This window comes from Oncorhynchus masou, chromosome 29 (genome assembly GCF_036934945.1).
Source record: "Oncorhynchus masou masou isolate Uvic2021 chromosome 29, UVic_Omas_1.1, whole genome shotgun sequence".
NCBI classification, from domain to species: Eukaryota; Metazoa; Chordata; class Actinopteri; order Salmoniformes; family Salmonidae; genus Oncorhynchus; species Oncorhynchus masou.
Genome location: NC_088240.1, coordinates 55,285,233 through 55,312,962, shown reverse-complemented (window position 1 = coordinate 55,312,962; position 27,730 = coordinate 55,285,233). Strand labels below are relative to the sequence as shown.

Genomic DNA, 27,730 nt, shown 5'->3' with positions numbered 1-27,730 from the left:
TGTGTATGTGGGAAATAAACATGTACGTCAATAATAATGACTCATCTGCAAATATTGAGATATGATCAAGCTAGTTAGATAGCTATAGCCAGACAGTGTATTTTAATTGATAAGACTTGTTGTATGACACAACACATGTACAAGCTTGTTTCTCTATTAAACAGCATGATCACTACACAGGTGCACCTTGTGGTGGGGACAATAAAAGGCCATTCTAAAATGTGCAGTTTTGTCACACAACACAATGCCACAGATGTCTCAAGTTTTGAGGGAGCACGCAATTGTCATGCTGACTGCAGGGATGTCAACCAGAGCTGTTGCCAGGTCACTGAATGTTCATTTCACTTACATAAGCTGCCTCAATCATTGTTTCAGAGAATTCGGCAGTACGTCCAAATGGCCTCACAACTGCAGACCACGTGTAATCCCGTCAGCCCAGGACCTCCACATCCAGTTTTTTTCACCTGCAGGATCTTCTGAGACCAGCCACCCAGGCAGCTGATGAAACTGTGGGTTTGCACAACAGAATAATTATTGCACAAACTGTCAAAAACCGTCATAGGGAACTCATCGTCCTCATCAGGGTCTTGACCTGACTGCAGATCGCCATTGTAACCAAATTCAGTGGGCAAATGCTCACCTTCGATGATCACTGGCACATTGGAGAAATGTGCTCTTCACAGATGAATTCCAGTTTCAACTTGACCGGACAAATGGCAGACAGTGTGTATAATGTTGTGTGGGCAAGCGGTTGCTGATGTCAACGTTGTGAACAGAGTTCCCATGGTGGCGGTGGGGTTATGGTATGGGCAGGCATAAGCTACGGACAATGAACACAATTGCATTTTATCGATGGCAATTTGAATGCACAGAGATACTGTGACAAGATCCTGAGGCTTACGCAATTGCATTTTATCGATGGCAATTTGAATGCATGGAGATACGGCGACGAGATCCTGAGGCCCATTGTCGTGCCCTTCATCTGTCACCATCACCTCATGTTTCTGCATGATAATGCACGGCCCCATATCGCAATGATCTGTACACAATTCCTGGAAGCTGAAAATATCCCAGTTCTTCCTTGCCCTGCATTCCCACCAGACATGTCACCCATAGAGCATGTTTGGGATGCTCTGGATCGACGTGTACGACAGCGTGTTCCAGTTCCCACAAATATCCAGCAACTTCGCACAGCCATTGAATAGGAGTGGGACAACATTACACAAGCCACAATCAACAACCTGATCAACTCTATGTGAAGGAGATGTGCCGCGCTGCATGAGGCAAATGGTGCTCACACCACACACTGACAGTTTTTTTTATCCACTCCCCTACCTTTCTTTTTAGGTATCTGTGACTAACAGATGCATATCTGTATTAACAGTCATGTGAAATCCATAGATTCGGGCCTACTGAATTTATTTAAATTGACTGATTTGCATATTTGAACTTTAACTCAATAAAATCCTTGAAATTGTTGCATGTTGTCTTCATATTTTATTCAGTGTACAATGAATGTTAGCTAGCTAGCTAGAAATATTGTTTCCCACTAAGTAAACCATCTAACCATTGGTGCTGCAGCCAGCAAGCTAACTAGCTAACCAAAATATGGCTAACTACCACATGGAAATAATTCAGCAAATTTGACCATATATAGCTAGCTAGTCCCTTTCTGACAATTGTACTGTGGACCCAAGATTAGCTAGCTGGATAGCTAGCTAATAAACATTAGCTATCCTAACTGTGGCTTAGCTAGTCAAGAACATCCATGATCTTGATCTTCCCTGGTAAATTTGCATAAACCCGACCAACAAGAATGACACAGTGCAGCACTAGTGAAAATTTACAACTATTTTGGTATCCTGGCACCGGATTAATTCCTGACTGGAATAGCTGGTCCAATGTGAAATAGAGTTCCAATTTTGTTTATCAACAGTACAATATCCAGCAGGTGAGCAGATTGTGCACTAAAATCCGATAATTTTGAACCATCATTTTCAAGCATTCCTGTCACGCCCTGAAATTAGAGAGCCTTTTTATGTCTCTATTTTGGTTTGGTCAGGGTGTGATTTGGGTGGGCATTCTATGTTCTATTTTCAATGTTTTTGTATTTCTTTGTTTTGGCCAGGTATGGTTTTCAATCAGGGACAGCTGTCTATCGTTGTCTCTGATTGGGAATCATACTTAGGCAGCCTTCTTTCTCTGTTGTTTTGTGGGTAGTGACTTTGTTACAGGTATTATAGCCAAAGTTAAGCTTCACGGTCGTGTCCTTGTTTTATTGGCTACATTTCTATAAATCAAAGGAATATGTATGCTCGTTATGAGCTGCACTTTGGTCCACTTATTCCTTCCAGGATGACGGCCGTGACAATTCCAAAGGAGCATGTTGGCAGGTAGCCGCCCCTCTTTGTGTGTTATATCAAGGATACAACATCTACCTTGACAATTATATTACTGCAGATCATTTTTATGATGTATTTAGCTGTTGTATGTAGAAAGGTTTGGAAAAACAGGGAAACCTTTGCCTGTGACCTGTAAGTTAAGTGCTTTGGTTTGGAATAGGTTTTACAACAAGAAAACTAAAAACGAGTGCCCAGCAATGTATGCTCGTGGCTTGCTAGAGTGTTTTTATATATTTTTTGCCCCTCATGGCCATTATTCACGTAATCTCCCAATGGGGACCTGGATGTGTGTGTGTGTGTGTGTGTGTGTGTGTGTGTGTGTGTGTGTGTGTGTGTGTGTGTGTGTGTGTGTGTGTGTGTGTGTGTGTGTGTGTGTGTGTGTGTGTGTGTGTGTGTGTGTGTGTGTGTGTGTGTGTGTGTGTGTGTGTGTGTGTGTGTGTCCATGAGCACACATGCACACACACACGTGCACACATGTGTTGATACAGTTATCTCTTCACATCACGAGCACAGATAGCTGCCCCAACACACACTCTAACATACACAAACTGCTTTATCTTCAAAGAGATGCTCCTGATTTCATGCCTGCGAAACTCGCAGCATTATTTCATATTCAGTCACTCGTCACTGAAAAAAAAATTTTCTGTAGCAATACCAGAATTTGACATGTACAACTTAGCAATAAAAATAACTACATTATGAAAAGATAAGAACACATCTATGACACTGAATGTGGTGAAAATATACAGGATATAGGGCCTAAGTGATCCAGACTACAGTAGCAGGGAGCAGAGTTCACTAGGATGGCAAAACCTTCTGGAGTGTGAAAGGTTAAAGTATGGTACAGGCTCTGTATTGGTTCATCCAAGATGATTTTGAGTGTAAAGATGGTCTAAGAGATTCTAGTAGGGCCCATCATTCTACTCCCAGGCGAACTTTGACGACTCCCATTTCTCAGTCAAGAGTATAGTCCGAGTCAGGATTGGGGTCAATTCCATTTCAGGTCAATTCAGAAATTAAGCCAAATTCAAATTCTAAATGTTCCTCGTTGAATAGCGTTGAAGAGAATTGGAATTTCTGTGTACTTCCGAATTGACTGGAACTGAAATGGAATAGATACCAACCCTGATCCAATTATAACTGCCATAGCCCTGACCCCTGGGACAAGGATCAGAATCACACTATGATGAAACTGACACATTGCATTTACGTGACATTACATGCCACAGGAAGAACAACGGCAAGGGTCCGGTATAACCTTTTCACCCCCCTCCAAAAAAACGATATTTTGCCAACTCATTCATACTGTATCTGTCTTCAGGGGGGATCATCTCTTGTTTCTCCACACGTGCCACAATATTGTCTGACACTGACAGATCCACCAAATAGGTTTTGTTTGTGTACTGAGCTGGTAACACAGGGGTCCTGTCAATGCGTCCGGTTGCATTTGGTACACTGCCTATCACGACCAATTTGACACGTTGTTCTTTCTTGAAAACGATGAACATTTCACTGCGTCTCCCGTGCCAACTCAAAGTCCAATTACACCCAAGCTACAAATTTAATTACAGTAGCAGATTAAATTGGTCAATTCAATTAATTTTAATAAGGCTTGATTGGGCCAGTCAGATCAAATTTTACTCATCTCCGGTACAAGACCTTTGTTTCATTTTTAGTTAATCTTGCCTAAGTTGAAACAGTGTAAACATAAACTCAACGTGCAGTTTTGTGTCAAATCACTTAATATTGATTATGCTATGACATCTGATAGGTAAATCAGACAGTATTGTTAGTATAAATATACAGCCAAATACCTAGCAAGCTAGCACACAGTGTTGCTAACTAGCTAGCCAGCACACAGTGTCACACCAGCTTCCCGCCTGCTGTGCTAGAGTGAGGCCGGGGCAACCGGTACACAATGTCCTTCACCCCCGTTTGTCGGGCACACTCAAAAGTAGGACAGAGGCATGCAGATGTGTTGCTCGTGGGGGTTCATGCAGGAACCAATGGGATGCTCGGGGACACCGGAATGCTCCAAATTGCGTGCTGCAGTTGCACACTATTGCAAGTATCTGGCAACAGGTGTGTGTGTGTAATATATACAGTACCAGTCAAAAGTTGACACACATACTCATTCCAGGGTTTTTCTTTATTTTTTCTAATATAGAATAATACTGAAGACTTCAAAACTATGAAATAACACATAAGGAATCATATAGTAGCCAAAAAAGTGTTAAACTAAATATTTTAGATTATTCAAATTAGCCACCCTTTGCCTTTGACAGCTTTGCACACTCTTGGCATTCTCTCAACCAACTTGTTGAGGTAGTCACCCGGAATGCATTTCAATTAACAGGTGTGCCTTGTTAAAAGAAAATGTGTGGAATTTCTTTCCTTCTAATGCCAATCAGTTGTGTTGTGACAAAGTAGGGGGATACAGAAAATAGACCTATATGGTAACAGCTCAAATAAGCAAAGAGAAATGACAGTTCATCATTACTTTAAGACATGAAGGTCAGTCAATCTGGAAAGACCCAGAGTTACCTCTGCTGCAGAGGTTAAGTTCATTTGACTTACCAGCCTCAGAAATTGCAGCCCAAATAAATGCTTCACAGAGTTCAAGTAACAGACATCTCAACATCAACTGTTTAGAGGAGACTGTGTGAATCAGGCCTTCAGGGTCAAATTTCTGCAAAGAAACCACAACTAAAGTACTCCAATAAGAAGAAGATACTTGCTTGGGCCAAGAAACACAAGCAATGGACATTAGACCGGTGGAAATTTGTCCTTTGGTCTGGAGTCCAAATTGGAGATTTTTGGTTCCAACCGTCATGTCTTTGTGAGACGCGGTGTGGGTGAACTGATGATCTCTGCATGTGTAGTTCCCACCGTAAAGCATGGAGGAGGAGGTGTTATGGTGTGGGGGTGCTTTGCTGGCTACACTATCTGTGATTTATTTAGAATTCAAGGCACACTTAACCAGAATGGCTACCACAGCATTCTCCAGCGATATGCCGTCCCATCTGGCTTCGGCTTAGTGGGACTATCATTTGTTTTTCAACAGGACATTCACCTATCACACCTCCAGGCTGTGTAAGGGCAATTTTACCAAGGAGAGTGATGGAGTGCTGCATCAGATGACCTGGTCTCCACAATCACCCGACCTCAATCAAATTGAGATGGTTTGGGATGAGTTAGACCACAGGGTGAAGGAAAAGCAGCCAACAAGTGCTCAGCATATGTGAGAACACCTTCAAGACGCTGGAAGAAGCTGGTTGAGAGAATGCCAAGAGTGTGCCAAGCTGTCATCAAGGCAAAGGGTGGCTACTTTGAAGAATATAAAATATATTTTGATTTGTTCAAGACTTTTTTGCTTATTTCATAGTTTTGATGTCTTCACCATTTTTCTACAATGTAGAAAATAGTTTAAAAAAATAAAGAAAACCCTTGAATAAGTAGGTGTTCTAAAAACCTTTGACGGTTAGTGTATATATGTGTGGGTCGGTGTCTGTGTACGCTTGCATGCACAGCCAGGTCACCCTTGTTACAAGTAAGTATTTGACTTCCATCCATTTCGGGAGGGGATGTGGAAAGTGGTCACTAGAGGCAACAGTGAGCACTGTTACCATCAAGTAAATTTTGGTTTTGCTCGGGCTTTGTGGGTGAGTGTAAGCATCTGCCTCTTATTAGGAAGTAGTTTTAAATATTTTAGTTTTAAGCCCTATCCCAAACCTTGACCCTTACCTTCACCATTCGGAGTTAAATGCCGAACCTTAAAAATTTAATTCCTGAACTTAACCTTAAACACTTCGAAATTTGACTTTTGAGAAACATGGGGATGGATGTCTAATGCTATGCCTGTGAGAGCTGGGCTTGTGGTGTGGTGTCCTGAAATTGAAACAATAACCACAGATTTAAATATATCAAGCAAATAGATTCCGAGTTCCATGACATGAACTGGTGTGTGTCTGTTATAAAATACATCTGCTCTGAGATGTGGCCCACTGTTGGTTTAGGCCTGACTTTGGGCTATGACAAACCAATACAAAATTATTTAATAAAATAGACCACTGGGGTAATATATATGTACTGGATTTCGTAATATATTTAATCAACAAAGCCCAGCAAGACAATTTACTTCAGAGCTGTGGCCTATGATGAAATGTTTAGCCCCAGACAAAACTATGCGCATTGGTGAGGGAGGTGGCTTGTAAAACGCATCCTATCGGATTTGAAATCACAATAGCACAAGTCGCAGCAACGGGAACTCTCTCTGCGTTTTAGCACATTTGAGACATGAATAACGAAACATTGACTACTGCGGATATTCCCCTCAAAATACTGTGATGAATGATGATGTATTACCTCCAACAGATAAATGACCACCCCACACAAACACGTTTCTGTTATAACACAGCTACATAGGATAAATGACGAAGATGACTTTAATTTGCTTATTCGTCCCTATGCTGGCAATAGGCTACATCCCCTTTACAACGATTAGGACTGTAAAGCAACACTTTACCTTCAAGTCCCATTGTAACCGTCTCGCGGCCCCCTGTGCATCCTTTGAAGTAGATACTGTAGGCTATCTGTTCATCGCAGGGTGTTTGGAAAGAGTATGGAATAAAAGTCAGCCGGTACATTTTATGTTAACAATACAGTACTAGCAGTAGAAGTGCCCTGTTCTTACCTTACGACACAAATCCAGAGGGAAAGGACGGTTGTTTGGGTGATTACATGTTTCTTGTTTGCCTCATTCCCTCCCTCCCTTTACCAGCGCACTCTCCCTCAAGGAGTGGATACAGACAGAGTGCACGGTTAATAGCATATATGCAACAAACATTTTATTGTAAGCTTAATACAGTCATCATTAGGCTAACAGTGTTAAATGGCAGATGAGTTGTATTTCCGTATCAGGTTCACAAAATAGTTATACGTATATTTTATGCATGTGTTTGGTAGGCTATTCGAGTTATTGATCATCTCCATATGTTTTTACTCCAATGCCAACAAAACTACTCATTTACAAATCCTAATTTTCCATTAAAATAAATATCCAACTCAAACTCCAAAGAAAACGCCATAACTGTCCACAACTGCATCATTAGAATTGTGACAGGAATGGCGTTTTGGGTGAAGGAGTGGGCGGGAGGAACAGGGTATTAGACTATTTTAACGTGATGAATGAGTGCCTCCCATAGTGCCAGTTTCGCGCAGGTGAAGGTTACGGTAGGTTTGAACTAGAACAGTGTTACCATCTTTAGGAGCGGAATGTAGCCTACTGGTTAGAGTGTTGGGCCAGTAACCAAAAGGTTACTGAATCGAATACCCGAGCTGACAAGGTAAAAATCTGTCCTTCTGCCCCTGAACAAGGCAGTTAACCCACTGTTCCTCGGTAGGCCGTTATTGTAAAAAATATTTTGTTCTTATCCGACTTGCCTAGTTAAATAAAAAAACATTTTTAAATCTTCGGAGATTGACGTTTATGGAGACGCGTGCGCCCACAGGCTACATCAATCAAAAAAAAGCACGTCAAATTAATTAACAGTGTCAACATAAGCCTCTCCAGTCGACAATACTACTGATCCAATTGTGTCTTCCTTTCACACAAGGTGTGTGTGTACAGGATTAAATGGCATTTTGTATCTTTTCTTTTCCTTTCATCATCAGCGAAGTAAAGATTAGAGAGGAGATTGTGAGAGCTCCCTTTAGAAGGCACAAGGGATCTTCATTTCTCTGCCTTTGTGATGATATTGATGATGATGATGGCCAAGTGGACAGTTTGATTTTTGTGTGGCGAGCTAGTTATAAAGAATCAATATTATATCAAGGGGTAACTTTCGTGATAAAGGACTTTAGCCACTCTAGCTATTCATCATAAGTCTGTAGCAAGCAGATAGGTCAAAAGAAATTATATTGCTCTAAAGAGTCTGTCTTCTTATCTCTCTATACCAGGGGAATGGAGGACACGCCGATCGATACAGTAGCTGCGGTATACTCCTTGCAATTATCAATAGCTGATTTTGTCTTCCCAGGGCTGCATCTATTAATACCAGATAATAACATCCTTCTGGACATAACTTCTAAGGGGATGATGGAATTTTTAAAAGTTTGCTCATTGGATGACCTTGTTGTCAATGAAAATGTCTCTCACCACATGTTAGACACAGGGGAAAAGACCCAGCCCAATGCAATGAAAAATAATCAGCTGTAGGCCTATCTTGATAGCAAACACAGAGGATCCTTTAACAAGGTGCACTATAGGAAATAAAAGGACATAAACAAAGAATGTAATTTATAATCGTATTTCTTCATATGTTAAGGTATTAACCTACATTATCAGATCATTTACATTTGGTTGATAAGCTGCTGTTTGATTTGGGGACAATAGGAAAAGTGCACCTTTATTGATGTAATTGTTGAGAAAGATTACATTTCAATTTTTGGGTGGGGTGGGATATATATAAAGGGCTATACAGAATTTCACAGTAAGGAAATATTCAAGTGTTAGAATGGTATCCATACACGACGGGAAACGCTCATTCCTGTTCGTTTCTGCATCAGGGAAGAGAAACAAATTGATAGTCTACTATGATATGAAAAATAACTAAATGAATTATTACTTACCGTTTTCTATGTGGTTAACACAATCTGACTTTTGAAAATCAGAAGAAAAAAATGCTTGACGTAAACCATGCAGGGATTGACAAAATATGGCAACACAGGTGTTTGTCACTCATACAGTCCAACCCCGAATGAACCCCTCCCAACCGCCCCAAGTCCCACCCTTGCAAACTAGGCTACTAGGCTACAATGTAAATCACCATTTGCAAGAAAATGTAGCCAGGGCTTGTTTATTTAACACAGGAGAAAACCGAGGAAGAGAAAAAACACACATTCATATTATTTCACAGATGAAAATACATTATTGGTTGTTTGTTATAGCCTATCTTGAACTGAAACTGAACTAAAACACGTTGCACACTAAAAATGTAATTGTAGACTGCTGCAAATAAACGCTCTTTGTGGATAATAACGCTCTTTTTTAAATTAATATTGCATCGAAAAGGGGTGAAGTAGGCCTCCAGCACAGCATCACCAAAGTCAAATGTACAATGAAATACAAATTAACTCTTTGTGTCAACACTTTTGTTTCCAATATTTTCTTCCACGTTATGTACAATAATTAAAATTAGGGCTATATGATAAAATATAGAGCACATCGTTCGCAATAAATTAATGTTGAAGCTATAGGGAAACGTAATCTAATTAGATATACATAAAGTCACAGACCCATTTTTAGATACATTTATTTACTACACTTTAGACAAACTGATTATTCCGATGGTTGATATTTGGATATATATGTCTATATGGTATCAAATACGCTTCGTCGTGGAATCCAGAGCCTAGTGTGAAGCTTATGATTTAAACAGTAACGGTGTGGTACATCCTAGCGGTCGCTCAACGCAATGGGCTGAACCTAGCCCAAGGTTTAACTCTCTCACACACAGCACAGTCCCCACACACCGAGCTAAAGGCGAGGGCAACAACGGCTACATCAAACCTCCCAAGCAGTGCTCCTGTTACGAACCCTCAAGTGAAGTCGAAGACGAGTTTCATGTTCGACATATGAGAACGTAGATCGACCCGCAAAAAAATCTAAAGCTCCTTGGAAAGGACCGGGGTCTTTGGCGAGCAACTGACGGAAGAGAGGGGACTTTTGGAGAGCAGCTCGAGACAAACGCGCAGCCGGGAGCAAAGCACCACGAGGGGGAAGAGCACATCTAGCCACCCAGCGCCAGTTGGGGTGTATTTTTTGTATTTTTTTAAATAAACGCTCATTATACAAACGATTAGGTGCGTATAGAGACAAGGAACTATTTCATACTTCATAACTCCGACAAGGAGCGCCGATTCTGAGAAGACGCAAAACAGACTTTGAGTGGCAATTCGAACAAGTATGTTCCTTGCTTGTCCGCTGGCAATCAAACCGAACTTTTATAATTCCCCTTTACAACGGAATTGCATCATCAAGGCGCACTGGGAACAACTCACAACCATCCTCAAAAACTTTATCCGTCCCATCCGCTTCTAGCGGGTGTCGGCGACTGATGTCCAACGGCAAGGATGTTATTTGAATGAGGATGCTGTCAATTATATGAAGATTTAAAAAAAGACTGAACCACTTCAGGGACATTGAAAACACTTTCAGATGCACACAGCCACATTCACAGGAAGTACTCAGTCGTGGGACAAAAGTTATCTAGTCTAAATAAAATGGAAGAAAAGAAGGATGGAAAGTATGAGCATTGAGACAAACTGTTCGAATTCCGTCATCTACATTATCAGAAGATCACAACCCAAGTGGAAAATACTACTTAAAAGCATGGCTGAAGTATTGGATACACGCAAGAAAAGAATTGCATCAATGAATCTCCAGCACCAGTGAAAGAAAGTTCCACAGAAAAGGAGAAAAGCTGACCTTCCGCGACGTAGACCCCCATGAATGCTGGGCGTAACAAGCGAGATTTTGTGTGTTGTCGGAGGAGGTGGATAGCGAGAGAAGAGAGACAGATAGTCTGAGAGTGAAGCAGCTAATTGCTTAGTCTGTCCCTCATTACCATATCCAGTGTGTGTCCGCTGGACTTCAGCCAATCCCTCTCACACAGTACCATTAATCGTAATGCATTATTCACTATCATAATTATATACCGACATGCGCAATCCACGCAACAGCAACACTAGCTAATTCCCGTAATTTTTGCAACCAGACTATTTGTGATTTTTTTTTTTTCATTCGGTCGCTGCTGATGTATCTGCAAAAAGCAGAAACATCTCGCAGCGTATCAGCAGCATGTCCCGTCGCAAGCAAGCGAAGCCACAGCACCTCAAGTCGGACGAGGATTCCACAATAGCCGGGGTGGTATCCGAAAATGGTAAGTTATGCTTTTATCTGCGGTTGGGACAATCTTTTTAAACGCATGTCCAAGTCTACAAAACGTATTGTTTTCTCCGAATGCAAGCTTTTCCGGGACATCATTTGTGTTGGAAAGGCTATGTATTTATGTAGAAGTGACTTTATAATATCGGTCATATGACTTAAAATAGAATGTGTATCTATCTATCTATATGTCGCGGTCCCTGCGAAACTTTGCTTATGGTTTTACGCATAGATCTCCTTGTCGCTTCCACCGGTTTCATCATGTTGGGAAACCCAACGCAACCTCCAAATGAGATGGGAACTCTTTATTTACTTACTCCAATAACTAGCCTACCTGTTTTATTACAAGAAAGTCATTTGGTGACATTTCAAGCTTTATTCAGAGCACGTTAAAGGTACTATCAAAAACACGTTTGAAGTCACTTTTAATAGCCTACCGTTGTTGGTTGTGCGTTTAGGTAACAAAGCAACATAACACAAGCAAATGCAATGGCCTCAAGTCGGTATTTAACAGTTTTAATTCGATAACTCCCACAACAATTTCATACCTGTCTTAGTTTTTACATGCAAATAGATCTCCTACTGCGTTAAACGAGTGCAAGTGAGCTCTCTGTTTCAGAGTATGGTTCATAAGAAACTCCGATAGTTTTCGTATCAAGAAACTAAACTAAACAGTTTGAAACTATTTTAATATGAGTTCAAATATTATATTAATCAAAAATGTTTTTTCTTCAAATGCAACCTCATCAGTTGGTGTGGCTCTCTCTCTCTCTCTCTCTCTCTCTCTCACACACACACACACACACACACACACACACACACACACGCACACGCACACGCACACACACACACGATGTAAACATTTGAAATACCAAGCAATGTAATTATGTTGAACATACCACGCTCTACATCATATTTATGCCTTCGGACTTTGAGAAAGTATTTACATCAATACATTGCATAACATTTTCTTCCTAAAAGAGGACAATACATAGTCGTTTTGATGTATTTATGTCGGCATACGGTAGGTTATTTTCCAGTGTCGATGCCTATCCTGGCATTCAAAGGAGCGGACTGCATATTCTGCGATAGATTAAGTGCAGAGCATGTTTTGTCATGGAAATGTTTTTGTTTACTCCCTCACATAAATGTATCACACTTGGTTTGTTTTCGTGTAGTTCCATATGTCTACACGGTCAGTTGACAGGGTTAGCCGTGTGAAAGGGGTCACTCTTTTCTAAAAAAAATATGTGCTGCATGCGTCTGAAGAGTGTACAACCTTTTAATTAGAAAACTAAAGTGAAATCTTCACCCAAAGCACACGACACGAAAATGCATGTCAGTTTGGTTTTATAGCCTATCCGGACATTTTTTTAAATAAAGATTAAAAAAATTCCTCCATTTATTAATGTTGAAAAACCTTTTTTATCGAATACAAATCCTCGATGGCGTTTTACATCAGGTCCCGGTGATTTGTCTATAATGTAGTTTAATGCACATGTAAACTCATACATGGGTAATTATGCACGATTCATTATTGAGTAAAGATTCGTTCAATATTTCAATTACATTGTTTGTTTTGTTATTTATTTTATATTTCAGGAATCGTGATCAAGCTACATAATTATTTGTAAAAACAATTTGAGTATCTGTAGCATGCAAAAGTTTCTATATACCTTAAAAATAATATACATATATTTAAGTTTAGTGCGATATTTTATATTTTAAAACCTTCACAATACATCTTTGTTTTTCCTCTCCAAAATGTATATTGCAATCCTACGGATTTTTCAAGTCATTTTAACAGCATTCTGAAATTACCAACACGTTATTTTCCTTCTTCCTATTAGATCGAGAAAGAGTGTCATGTGTTAGTCAGCATTTCTTATTGACTATCCATACAGCTTACGTGGTATTCTCGACAAAAACAACTGTCATTATCTTGAACCATCGCTGACCAGCACATACTGCACATCCATGGTACTGATCCTGTAAAATAAAATAATAAAAGTGTGATGTCATCCCTAGGGACAAATAACAATCTTATTTCCTGGTGAACATTTTAGGGTGACCGAGTCACAATGCTGAGCATGGGTTGTGATTCATTTATTTACTCGTTGTCTTATCATACCAGAGGTAACACATGCATAGGGCAGTCAGTGTCCCCCCAAAAATGTAATGTAGCTAGCTAAGCTGATTGGACAATACATCACACTTGCCTCCCTTGTAGGTTGATTATAGCCATGAATTGCAAGAGTAAAGCCAGGGTTAAAGTATCATCTGTATAACAGGCTAGACATACATTCTCTTGTATATATCAAGAACCATGGATAGTAAAATGGCATCTATCTATTAGTTACAGGCATATATGCTGAAAACAGCGTGGTTATGATTGTCATATGCCATCTATTGTGTTTTAGAGGGTAATAATGACCTTATAAAGGAAAGCATTCATTTAAAGATGATCCTCGTTAACTATAAGGGCGTTTTACGTGAGTAGGAGGAGGAAGGAGATCCGTATTTTCCCAATGAATTCAATAAGATGAGAAAAGAAGTGCTCTATGTGACGCATTCTTAAGAGCCTACTGTCATGGGCCTGTTCAAGAAAAAGTCACATCTCCTTCTCTCATATCAAAATATCAAAACAGCTGTGTCAATGAGAAAGCCCTCTTCAGTTATGTTGGTTTGGATATTTTCCTCTTATGGCAAATAGATCTGAGTGGAATGCCTCTCTCCTTCTGTCTTCTAAGTCTTGACTTATGAAAAGAGATGAAGACGAACGTAGTCGGTGGATCACGCTGCTACCAGCTCTCAGAGTCTCACGTCAGAGTTAGACGTTCTTTCAAACGTCTAATTTCAATACTGACTTGTGTCACGGGTGACCTGTCTGCACACACGGCTACACTCACTCATAGACATGTGTATGCAGACACACACACACACACACACACGCACACGCACACACACACACACACACACACACACACACACACACACACACACACACACACACACACACACACACACACGCCATACATGATGGCTGTGTGAGAACTACCGACGCCATACTGCTTAGCATGTTAATAAGTTGATGTCGATTGCTACGGAGGATCCTTCCTGATGTTGGAAGAATGCACTGACTTGCTTGTTGTCAGAACAGACTGTGCTTCACTGAGAGAAGCCTTCACACGCCTTGGACAAAAGACAGTGATAGACCATTCGATAAGATACTCTACAATGCCGTATTTCCACCGATACAACCTGAAGTAACTATACCACTTTATGTCAGACAAAACGTATGATGTAACTGTGATCTGTTTACATACTGCCGTAGTACAGCTACTGACAACACTATTGATTACTCTGCTTGAAGTCAAAACGGCGTATGTTGTACGAAGGAATTCAGAGGGTCCAATTCTCTTTCAGTACACTGTTAGGACTTATTATCCATTCTGCTCGTCGCCAACCTGGCTGATTGTGTGTAACCTCCCAGTCACGACACAGCAAGGGAACAGAGGCCTATAGAAACGAGTTGCTATGCCTATACCATAGTAGACGTTTTTCTAAATGTTATTGGATGAATCCAGACTTCTATTTTATATCATATCTTTTCGGGGTTGCGGGTTCTGCAATTCTGATATCATGCTGTTGCTCTCGGCTGCGTTACACCTCCTGCCTGCGTCTAATTGGGATTTATAAGTTATTTAAATCCTGCCTTGATTTGACCTTTTTCTGTGCTTAGGGCTTTTGTGGGGAATTTACGTTGTTGTCCAATGTAGCACTTTAGGGCCCTATTGTGTGGTGGCCCTGAAAAAGTGGAATCGCATGCAGTGCCAACAAGCGTTTCTCGCCCCCCCCCCCCCTATACACCCCCAACCCCACCCCCCAGGCCTCCCAGCCACTTGCCCTGAAGTTGGCTGGTTAGAAAAGCTATGATGGAGCTGGCTGACTTAACCTTTGCCCACCTCGCCCTGCCAGGGGCTGCGGCTAGATGTCAAGCTCATAATACAATTAGAACAGCTGTGCCATTGACCTTGGCAGCGCGGCTTACCCGTGTCCTAGACAGTGTTAACAGCGACAAGCTTTCATCTCACTGCTGCTTCCTCTGCATTAGGTCCCTTTAGAGCTCTTTCCCCAGGGGTGAGGGAGAACACACACACACACACACACACACACACACACACACACACACACACACACACACACACACACAACACACCTGAAAATACGACTATTTAAAGTGAATCCTCTCCAGCCGTTCATAGTGGCAAACCTCTAAGTGACGTAGTGTTCGGGTGTCTGCTAACACTTAGGAAACATTTACAAGTGAACGAGCGAAGCAAGAGAGGGAAAACATATTGAAGTGGATGGATGGAATTAAGAAAGAGATAAAGGCGATATGATATATAGTGAGGGAACGTCCTGATAGCAGTGACAACATGGGCTGTATCCCCACTTGCCATTCAGTGAGGCTTTGTTTGGCATTTGTTTTAATCCTCTCTCATCATTTCAGTGGAAGACTCTGGACCACCCACACAGCCATGCCAAATATGTTTCCAAGAAGAAGGCACCCCAATATGGCTGTCTTTTAATTACAACCCCTAGGGCTTAAAAACACACAATAACTATCATTCCCCTTGATGAAGAGGAACTCGCCAGCGTCGTGACAAACATTCATCCAGGGTGAAGGCTGTCATTGAATACTGTATTGCATACGCTTAGGCAAACAAATCGCTAATGTTTGGGCTGGGGCCACATCTGCATGCAGTGACAAAGACCCCTCTGTCAGAGAGGATAGGATGTTACTGTACCACTATGCGTGAGGGCCAGGCCTGTGAAATAGAAAGCTCTGCCTGGTGGGGGACTGCTCTGCAGGTGCGGATGGGGATGTGCGTGATGGTCCTGGTGGGGAGATCCAAGAGAGTGGAGCTGTTTGAGACGTGGCGTACATACGTCATCACCAGCGGCTCTGTCTTGGAGGGAGGCAGCAGGGATAGTCACCGCTGTGTGTGTGTGTGTGTGTTGGAGAGGTGGCATTTTGGGAATGTCCTCTGCTCCTTAGCCATCTTGACGGGACGGTTGTCGTACAAAAGGGTAGTCGAAATGTAAAAGCAACACAGGGAAATTGGGGGAGATAGTGAGGAAAATAATGCAGTGGAAAAAAGTAATTTGTACAGGAATTCTAAAATTGTTGAACCCTGCAGGCATCCTTATTATCCCTCCTCCTCACCCCCCTCTCTCACAGCTTGGGCTGGACCTATAGCGATTCATCTCTCTTTTAAGGATCCTAAGCTCTCCTAAATGCTGGAGGGAAAAAAAATGCTTTTTAAAGGGGAAGAGGAGTTGGCGAGTCCGGGGATGTGTGATTGGGGCTGAACTCGGACCTAAGTGGAAGTGTTTTGTAGATGGTTCAGGCCATGCTATCATGTCATCAAGCATGAGATATCATAAGAAACCATGTTTGTTTCGGCAAAAGAGAAGCTTTTAAATTAAATCATGTAATTTTCCAGAGTAAAAAGCTTTTGTAACTTGTGTAATAAAATAATTATTTTCTAACATTTTGGGTGCTTTCTATTTATTTTGTATGATTATAGAGTTTATATGAATTGCAAGTGTGTGTGTGTGTGTGTGTGTGTGTGCCTGCGTGCGGGTGTTTGCATGTATGACTGTACCTCACTCATCTCTGTGTGTGTGTTTGGGGTGTAGGGATGGTGTGTGCGTTTGCCCTGCTGTTTGTGAATCTGGAAATTGTTAAAGGCCCAGTGCAGTCAAAAACATGATTGTATATATATTCCCACACTATGAGGTTGGAATAATACTGTGATAATGCCCTTTTAGTGTAAGAGCTGTTTTGAAAAGACCACCTGAAATTTCAGGCTGTTTTGGTGGGATGGAGATTTGGCCTGCATGGTGATGTCACATTAGTTAAGTCCAATAAGAAAGAGAGTTCCTAACCTCTCTGCCAATAATAGCTCGTTTTCAGTTTTCCCTTCCCACTCAAACCACTCAGACAGTCCTAGAACAATTCTTGATTGGAAAATAGCTCTTTGCTAAGAATCTATTTTAGTTTATACTTGACCATTCTTATTGAAAACCATCACAGTGAGGTACTTAAGTGTTACCCAGAAATGCTTCAATGTTAAGATAAAAACGGCTGCATTGGACCTTTAAGAATGGGGAGTCTGTAATTGCTTAATAATTTGCTAAATACATTGCTCAGTGGCTGTCACAGAATCAGTAGAGAGCATGAATACCTCTTTTGAGGTAACATGTGAGATTAGCGGTTTCCGTTAGCATGCCGAAGATTGCTGAGCAAGATAGTGGATACAACGATACAACGTCTTACAATCCCCCTATTGATTGTGTTGAGCTTCATATTTGCATTTGAGTAAAGGAAGACTCTTAAAGAAATGAAAACCACATTGGATTTTCCAATGCCTTCCTTTCTCATGCTATAAGAGAATCAATACAACCCCCCCCCACACACACACACGAAACAAGATCTAGCCTCAGTCGCATAGAAGATAAAGAACAACCTGTCTGGTGTATTTTACTTCCTCTAGAAAAGGTAGTTAATTTGTATCATCTCAAAAAAAAGAATGTGTTTCATTTACCACGTATTTGTTTTATTTGCAGAGATTTGCACCAGAATGAGAAAATCAACCCCGTAATCAAATGCTTATCTTCCCAGAAAGAAGTCTCTAGTTGTCTCAATAAAACAGCGATAACCTTCCCAATGTTAGTCCTGAAATGATATTCCTATGTAACAACCTGTACATTCCAGATTGTAGGCATACTAAACAAAATAAATAAATAAAATAAATATATATATATATATATATATATATATATATATATATATATATATATATTGAATAGTTGCATTATACTACTGTCGTCTGCTTTTATTTTAGCGATAGGGATATGGATGATTCACATATGATCTCAATCAGTTCACAAAGTCAATTAAATAAATAAACGATTGTGGTGATACGTTTCTATGACACATGTATGTGGACCAACACATTTTAGCAAAGAAAGGGATTGTTGAAAAGCGGTGATACCTCAATTTCAAATTCTTGTTCATATAAATGTTCTGAACAGTAGGACATGGGGCATCGACTTAACTCTGCTGGAATGCAATGAAATGTACAGTATGTGATATACACATCCTCAAATAATTGCCCTTCAAATTCATCCACTTACATTAATCTCACTATAGTGAGAATTCTCAATAGATTCATTTGTATTCATCTTGAACATGCAAAATCCCCAAAATGCTTAGATCTAGATAACAGATATTAAAATACGCAAATCACAATTGATCAATGTTTATAGGCCAACAAATGCACTCACTTACAAAGCAAATTGTATGAATGAAATTAGAGATTGACAATAATAACTGCTATAATAAATGCTAATAACGAATCGGTTTATAACAATGCCTACTCATTGAGATTATTGACCTTTCACCCTGAATTATGGAAATGAGCCCCTGTGTCTGTTGATCGGCTAAGGGGATTTCTGCCTTCAATCACGTGGCATTTCTATTTCCAATAACTTGCTCTTTTCATAGTTTTGTATTGGTGTTGTGTGAAGTCAATAACTCATTTCACACGAAGCATATGTAGGTACATTTGTGCAAATGGAAGCTGTGTGGCCTATACCACTAAAATTACTTAATGTACACCACTAAAGACACAATATATGAAAAATACTGTTTGAATGGTACGCAATTCTTTCATGCCTGGCTTCCACTGTGCGTCATGTTTGTTGTCATTATCGTTAACTTAATTTTGTATATTTAAAATTTATGCCATTGTGTCACACTTCACAGGAACAAATCAAACAATGCCTGCAACTGGCGTCACTCTGCCCCCAGTGTGTTCCTGGGGATGAACGGATACCATTTCCAAAGGCCTTTCAGTTGATTGTTAATTAAGTTAAAGACACCGGACCCTGATGGTGTAGTGTCGTCGCCCCTTTGGCCAGAAATTACAAGAAGAGTGATGAATTATTTCACTAATGACTCATTAAACTGACACGTAGGAGTCACAAAGGCCGTGATGCAGGTCGGTGATGTCGTGCCCTTCGAAATGAACTGAAGCATAGAGCAACGTACGTTCCCTCACTGTTTTCTGCGTGTTGAATGAACCACTGTAGTCTGTCAAATGTAAAACATTTGGATTGATTTAGGTGGGGGGGGGGGGATAATTTATGGAAATGAGAAGGTACTCCTGTTGTTGATGTGTGTGTGTGTTCCAGTACACCTGTATAGTACACCCTCATCCACAGCATATTTTGGCCATGGCCACCACTTTTGTCTAAATAGTAAAAAGGAGGGTGTATTGGGGGTGGAAGACAGTTGTATGTGTGTTCTGACATTAAGAAAGTACATTTGAACAACAACAACAAAAAGCCACCCCAACCAGACTCCACACTAGTCTAAATGTAACCCTTAACTGCAAGCATCAACACCGCATGTGTCCTGGTACGTTCCTCCCATTTGTTGACTTGTGGCTGAGTGGTTCCCTGGAGAAGTGCCATGTTTGGTTTTGCTTTGATTTTTGTTTCACCTGTGTTTGTTCCTTTGCCCCCACAGGAAAACATGCTCATACACACACACACACACACACACACACACACACACACACACACACACACACACACACACACACACACACACACACACACACACACACACACACACACACACACACACACACACACACACACACACACACACACACCTGGGATGGCATTTTGAATTAGGTTTTAAAACACTTGCACTATGGTTAGTGTGGGAATACTACTTAATATCTTCACTCTGTTACTGGGTGAAAAAGTATTTGTAGTGGATCTGTTGGATTTATTTTCTTTAGCAAATGATCATACAATTCAATATGTTTTTATTTTGAGTGAGTTAAAATTCGTGTTACTTTTTAAAGTTGTATTAATCTTTTCACACACATATACACACACACACACACACACACACACACACACACACACACACACACACACACACACACACACACACACACACACACACACACACACACACACACACACACACACACACACACACACACATATATATATATATATATAATTATTACAGAATTCACTGATTGCGATAATATACTAATTGGTAATAAATAGTCTTGAAATGCATTTTCAGGCTGAAAGAAACCACTGAACCATAGTAACCTAAAAGGTGATCCATGTCTTTACATTTGACCATTTTCAAAGGATTCACATCGACCCCCACTAGGAGGGAGCTAGAAAACACGTCTATGGGTGTCAAGTCATAGCGGCTGGGGTCTCTGAAGTAAAGCAGTCATGCAGTTTTTCATGTAGGAGAGTAGCAAGCTCTCACTATGGGAAAAATTAACACACGGTCCACACACGCGCGCACACACACACACACACACACACACACATGCACACACACACGCACAAAGACTCAGCCATGCATCCACTTGAACATGAGATAAAATAAACGGATAAGGGTGCATGTATTCATGGTTTGATCAGGTGTGAATTAGGACCATGTTCGGATGAACCTACTTGCTTTCTTGGCACTTGATGGCAGTATGCGGAAGAGGAAGTGGCTTCCTACAACTGTGATTAAACATGTGTAACTAATCAGAGACTGCTGCCATGGCACTAGTATGTAATTTGTTGAGTCTCATTTCAAAAAGGGAGAGAGAGGAGGAAAGATGAACAAACCTAACTGAGTAACAAAAGCTGCATGTTACTAATTTATAAAGAGAATGTTTCTCATTTCAAAAGATGTACTGTCATAAGGGCACAGTTTTCGGTAATTCATATATTTTGTGCTCACATCCTCATTTACATTATGGGTCAAATTTCCCAGGACATTCTGGGAGAAATAAGCAACAACAATAGCAACAACAAGTCTCAACCATTTTCATTTGAAACATATTTTATAAATATCTCTCAAAGTAGAATACACTGGGCCTCCACATTGCATTGCAGCTAGTCACAAGCAGTTGCTGAAGGTTGAATTTATTTATTCACTTATTCACTTTAGATGCAGAGCTTATGTATTACCTTAGCAATGCTAAATGAAGAGGCTCAAGCATTTGAAATTCAGGTGGAAATGGCGGGGCTTGATAGCATAGGAGAATCATAATGGGCCCATCAAAGACCTGATTTGTACCCAACAGATGAGGCAGCTGTGAATTGCATGAAATATTGGAAATCAATAGCTTCTATGGAATTTCATTAAGCGGCAGTATCCACAATTGATAGGCCCTCATAATTTGATGGATTGCACAAAGAAAATTATTAGCCTGGCTCTATTGAGAGGGCTCGAATGCGCAAAACTGGGTCTTGAGAATTGGTGAACTAGGGCAATTTGTTCAGGCTTAAAAAAAAGAAAAGAATATTGATTTTGGTCACGTTAAAAGAAAGAAAAAAAAATAATTAAAGGTTAAATCTTTGCAGAGCTGCTCTGCAGAATATGTGTTGAAATTCTATTGATTATTTATTCATTAATTCTCATTTTTTTGTCTCCCTCCCCCTTCCATCCCCTTCTATCCTCAGCCACAGGAGAAGTGCTGGATGACGCAGACAGTGGGAATGAGAGCCGCAGTGGGAGTGAGGAGACCCATGTGTGTGAAAAGTGTTGTGCCGAGTTCTTCAAGTGGTCTGATTTCTGTGAACACCTGACGAGCTGCATCAAGAACCCCCTGGTGCTCATAGTAAACGAAAACGAGACTGAACCCTCCCGGGAGTATCCTGCAGAGCCATCGCCCTCGCCAAGCTGTCGTAGTGACCAAGCCGACAGCGAGGACGCTGGAGAGGGCAGCAGCCACAGCCCGGGTGAGGACGATGAGGGCGCAGAGATAGCCCTGGAGGGGAGCAGTGCCCTGGACAAGGAGGACGAGCCCATGGAGCTGTCTCTTGAGAAACCTGTGGACCTCGAAGAGAGTGACACCTCCCCACAGCCAGATGGTGCTCTACCTCAGCTTTGCGATCCTGCCCCATCCTCTGTGAAGAGCTACAGCATGCCGAGCACCAATGTCACCCTGGAGACGCTACACAGCACCAGCGTGGCAGTAGCTCAGTTCTCCCAGAGTGTCCATGCCGCGGTGGCCGGTAGCGGGGTCTCCCCATTGGCCATCCCCATGATCCTGGACCAGCTGATGGCGCTGCAGCAGCAACAGATCCACCAACTCCAACTGATCGAACAGATCCGCAGTCAGGTGGCATTGATGCAAAGGCAGCCCTCCGTCACCCAGCCAACCCAGAACCATCACCGCCACCACCACAACACAGTTGCTGGCTCCCAAGGGCCGTCATCCTCCAGCCTCCCTGCCGTGCCGAGCCAACTCCAGCAGTTACACAACTTCATCACTCCCCCTGTCCACCAGCTACCCATCAGGTTGCCCTCACCGCTAAACAGCCTGGGCTCCTCCTCCTCCCTCACCTCTGCTATAGATGGGCCCCTCTTCTCCCATACCCAGCAGAGTAGCAATCAGCAGTCAAATGTTTCGATGCCCAACACCACCTCAGCAAACTCCTCTTTCCCTCCATCCAGTGGTAATGTGCTGTCATCTCTACTGCCTCCCTGCATGGCTTCAATCACACACAGCAGCAGCAGTGGAGCTGAATCCACAGGTGGAGGAGGCATGAGCAGCAGCAGTACAGCTCTGCCAAGGAATTCCAGCAGCCCCCTTTCACTAGGCCACAGCAGCCTCCTGAGCACCAGTCCCTCCAATCTACCGCTGATACCTCACAGTTCATCTAGCAGTGTCATCTTCCCAAACCCGCTAGCCAGTATAGCTGCCACGGCCAATGCACTTGACCCACTCTCCGCTCTGATGAGGCACCGCAAGGGAAAGCCCCCCAACGTGTCTGTCTTTGACACCAAGCCCAGCTCCGAGGACCCCTTCTTCAAGCATAAGTGTAGGTTCTGTGCCAAGGTGTTTGGCAGTGACAGTGCCCTGCAGATCCACCTGCGCTCTCACACCGGCGAACGGCCCTTCAAGTGCAACATCTGCGGAAACCGGTTCTCCACCAAGGGCAATCTGAAGGTCCACTTCCAGAGGCACAAGGAGAAGTACCCGCACGTCCAGATGAACCCTTATCCCGTGCCAGAATACCTGGATAACGTGCCGACCAGCTCAGGCATACCGTATGGTATGTCCTTCCCCCCAGAAAAGCCGGTGACCACCTGGCTGGACAGCAAACCTGTTCTCCCCACAGTCCCCACCTCAGTCGGGCTCCAGTTCCCCACAACTCTCCCCAGCATGATGGGAGGCTACGGTGATTCCCCGAGCCTCACTCCCCTTAGCAGATCACCCCAGAGGCCCTCCCCACCCTCCAGTGAGTGTGCATCTCGGTCACCTAACCTCTTCACTGAAGCAGGCATGATCACCACCTCACAGTCTCCACAGCCCAACTTAGGGGGTGACATGCCTCCCATTCTTAAACCAGAGGGCATCCACCTGCCCCCAAACCTACCCACTTCCAGGCCTGGTGAGAACACGACCACCACCACCACAGTTACTCAAGTGGTCCTCGCCACCACTGTCACCGCGACCACATCCACTAACAGCTATACTGAACCCATCATTGCCCCCTCCTCGGTTTCCCATCCAATCCTTCCCATGATCTCTGATCAGTTCAAGGCCAAGTTTCCGTTTGGCGGCCTCCTGGACTCTATGCAAACGTCTGAGACCTCAAAGCTGCAGCAGCTGGTGGAGAACATCGACAAGAAGATGACCGACCCCAACCAGTGTGTCATCTGTCACCGTGTGCTCAGCTGCCAGAGCGCCCTCAAGATGCACTACCGCATTCACACAGGGGAAAGGCCTTTCAAATGTAAGGTCTGCGGCCGAGCGTTCACCACCAAGGGCAATCTGAAAACACACTTTGGGGTCCATCGTTCCAAGCCCCCTCTCCGGGTCCAACACTCCTGCCCCATCTGCCAGAAGAAGTTCACGAACGCTGTAGTCCTGCAACAGCACATCCGCATGCACATGGGGGGCCAGATCCCCAACACCCCCCTGCCTGAGAGTCTTCAGGAGATGGACACCGACCTCTCCTTTGACGAGAAGAGCTTAGACGCCATGAGCAACTACGATGACGAGCTACTGGATGAGATGGAGGCAGCTATGGAGGACGAAGCAGAGCTGAAAGAAGGAGAGATGATGATGGACCCATCCAAACCTCTCCATCCATATTCAGGAATGTCCCCTGGTCGCTCCCCACCTACCTCTGTCATCTCCAGCATTGCTGCTTTGGAGAACCAGATGAAGATGATCGACTCCTCTGTCAATATGAGTCGCTCGTTCGGGCTGAAGCCCATGCAGAATGGTGGCGGGTTTGGAGGGGAGAATAACTTCTTCAACAATGACTCGCTGTATGCCTCGGGGGACCTGGAAGGCCAGAGTATTGGAAGCCCGGCATTATCTGAGTCCTCAGGGTCCATGCAGCCCCTCTCCCCTGCTCACAGTCACCCTGAGAGTCATCGATCCAAGTCCCCAGCCACACTCAACCATAGCAGCAGCACTGCAGCAGAGGGGCAGGAGAACAACGGGATGGCTACAGTGAAGTCTGAGAAGTCAGACACCCCATCCCCGGCACCTGTGTCTGAAGGTAATGTGGCATTGGACCTGACTGCTAGCATAACCCAGCCTAGCAGGCACTTCATCAAGGAGGAGAACCACTTCAACATGATGTTCCTGGGCAGAGATAGAGGTATATTCAAATATCCTGACTTTGATATGGTTCATTTATTGTTAATTTGTTTCCTAGGAAAATTAATAAATACAAATCACAATTTACGTGAATGATATCTGAAATGTCTAAAATCATTGTCTTCCACGTGTCATTTGAATAACACACGTCTCCTTTCTCCCAACTAAACATATCCTCTTTTTTTCTCTCTAGGTCTGAGCAACTCTAGCTTGCTAAACACAGCATCCAACATGATCAAAATGGAGATGAATGGGCACAGGCACAGAAAGCCCATGTCCCTGAATGACGGTCCTTACATGCCTGTGGGCATCCAAGTGCCCGCTTCTGCACCCCAGACCAACATGAGCCCCAGTATCACCCCCATGCTGGCACCGCCAACTCCCCGTCGCACCCCCAAGCAGCACAACTGCCACAACTGTGGGAAGAACTTCTCCTCAGCTAGTGCCCTGCAGATCCATGAGCGCACACACACAGGAGAGAAACCATTTGGCTGCTCGATCTGTGGAAGAGCCTTCACCACTAAAGGCAACCTGAAGGTATGAGAGAGAATATAATAATAAAATGCATTTAAAGTATAGGAAAAGGGGTACATTTGTCTACCTCAAAAATAAAGTTATATAAAGAACATGAAAAAAAGACCAGAGGCTCTTGAATAATAATGTCTGTTCCTTGTGTTTCCTGTTGACTGAATGCAGGTGCACATGGGCACTCACATGTGGAACAATGCGCCAGCCCGTCGTGGACGCCGTCTCTCCGTGGAGAACCCCATGGCCTTGCTGGGCGGGGACGCCATGAAGTTTAGCGAGATGTTTCAGAAGGACTTGGCGGCGAGGGCCATGAACGTAGACCCTGGCTTCTGGAACCAGTATGCTGCCGCCATCACCAACGGCCTGGCCATGAAGAACAACGAGATCTCCGTCATCCAGAATGGAGGCATCCCCCAGTTGCCCGTCAGCCTGGGTGGAGGAGGTATGACCTCGCTAAGGGCCATGTCTGGAGGTATGGACCATATGAACCGGGTGAATGCCAGCAGCAGTCCTCCCATGACTGGGATGGATAAGACAGGTCTGGAGGTTGGGGCTAGACGCCCCTTCGCTCGATTTATGGAGGAAAATAAAGAGATTGGGATCAATTAATGACTTTATTATTAGTAAGGAAACGACTGAGGAAAGACAAGAGTCTTACGAAAAGGAAAGAAACTGCTAATGCAGTTTGAACTCTTATGTACTATATTATGTACAGAAAACTTTTTTTTTTTGGTTTGTTTTTGGAAATATAATATTTAGTATTCATTAGAGGTCTTTGACTTTCGCCCTTTCACCCCTCCTCATTGATATTTCGCTCATACGAAGAATACTTTGTCTCTTGTTTGAGAATATGCCGTCTTGCAAGATTTGCATGGTACTTATTGGTTTCTATCAGTATGTTTGACTGCTTTTAAGGATTATTTTTGAAAAGTAATATCTTGACTCAATTGTGACGGGCAAGCCTCTTATTGTGAAAGGACTAACTAAAATGAAGCTGAGCGAACTCTTATATGTGCATAGACTGACTAGCTGCTGTTTGGCTGATGTTTATGTTTGCTCTGAGATAAAGAGCAACGGACTGAAGTAAATTGGAATTATGGTGTTACTGTGCTCGCCTACAATTTTGTTCTCATGAAGTAGAACACTTGAAAAAACGTTTAAACTATTTTAATCTTTACATTAAGTCTCCCAGCATTGTCTTATAATATTGTCCTGTGTCTTTAGTATTTATGATATTGACAAAAAAAAAGCGGGTATACGAAAATATATTTAATAGCCCCAGCATTTTATTGATCCTTTTTTTTCTAAACTGCAGACTTCACTTATAAATATCTCTTTCAATAAAGACAACATGTCATTTCAGTTGTACGACAGAGACACATTGTGAAGGTTTTATTTGGATATCTAGCCAAGACTATGTGTAACATGTCTGGTGCACAGTGAAGAAGTTGAGATATCTGAAGCTGCTATTATCACAAACCTGATTTTAACCTTCTTTTTTTTAAGATGGGGGAAAATGTCATTTTAAAGAAATACATATGTATAGAAATACAGACAACTCTAAAACAGGTATGCATATTTTGTATCACATGAAAATAGACATCCTTTGAGAGTATTTGTCATGTTTGTGAATGCACTTTTTAAACAAGACGTTTTGTCCGTGACTTATCGTTAACCTTTGACTGAGCTGTCTATCACGTGTAGTTTTGATTGTTTTCAGCGTACCACTCCTACTATTTGCAGAGTTGGCCCTCTGGTACGGTATCTTACGCTACTCATCAGAGTACAACCTCATCCACTCAATCAAACCTTCTCCAATAAAAAAAAGAGAGAACAGGTCACTTGTGTTTGACTGGTCTCCTTCTCTACATTTGCTGTTGTTATTATTTATTTAATTTCAGGCTGGATTCCTGGTTTCTTTCAAAGGGGGTTAGAATGTTTTGTAACCTCTTTCTCGTTCTACTGTATATTTACTTAGAAAGACATATTTGAAATAACATTCAAAATAAGCAGTTAGGAATGTCCTAATTCTTGTTTGGGCATTTTATGTCACATGCGGTTTGAGAGAAGCCCAATACCTCAAGTTCAACAATTTATATTTACAGTTTGGTGCTGAATGT

At 42.4% G+C, this 27,730-nt stretch overlaps 1 protein-coding gene and 1 long non-coding RNA gene across 2 annotated transcripts in view; one reads left to right on the top strand and one right to left on the bottom strand.

Annotated features, from left to right (window-relative positions):
* LOC135521226 (uncharacterized) overlaps positions 1–7,186 on the bottom strand; it is a 30,041-nt gene extending 22,855 nt beyond the window's left edge. Inside the window, exons 1-2 of the long non-coding RNA XR_010452511.1 lie at positions 7,096–7,186; positions 6,928–6,994 (exon numbers count right to left, since the gene is read on the bottom strand). This is a non-coding gene — a long non-coding RNA (uncharacterized LOC135521226). The remainder of the gene's footprint in view (positions 1–6,927; positions 6,995–7,095) is intronic.
* A 2,745-nt stretch (positions 7,187–9,931) lies between these two features.
* Positions 9,932–27,480, top strand: LOC135520031 (sal-like protein 3). Its single transcript, XM_064945339.1, has 4 exons — positions 9,932–11,344; positions 21,922–25,083; positions 25,276–25,619; positions 25,779–27,480. Exons 1-4 carry the CDS (start codon positions 11,263–11,265, stop codon positions 26,217–26,219), a joined length of 4,029 nt encoding a protein of 1,342 aa, XP_064801411.1. The 5' UTR covers positions 9,932–11,262; the 3' UTR covers positions 26,220–27,480.
* The last annotated feature ends 250 nt before the right edge of the window (positions 27,481–27,730 follow it).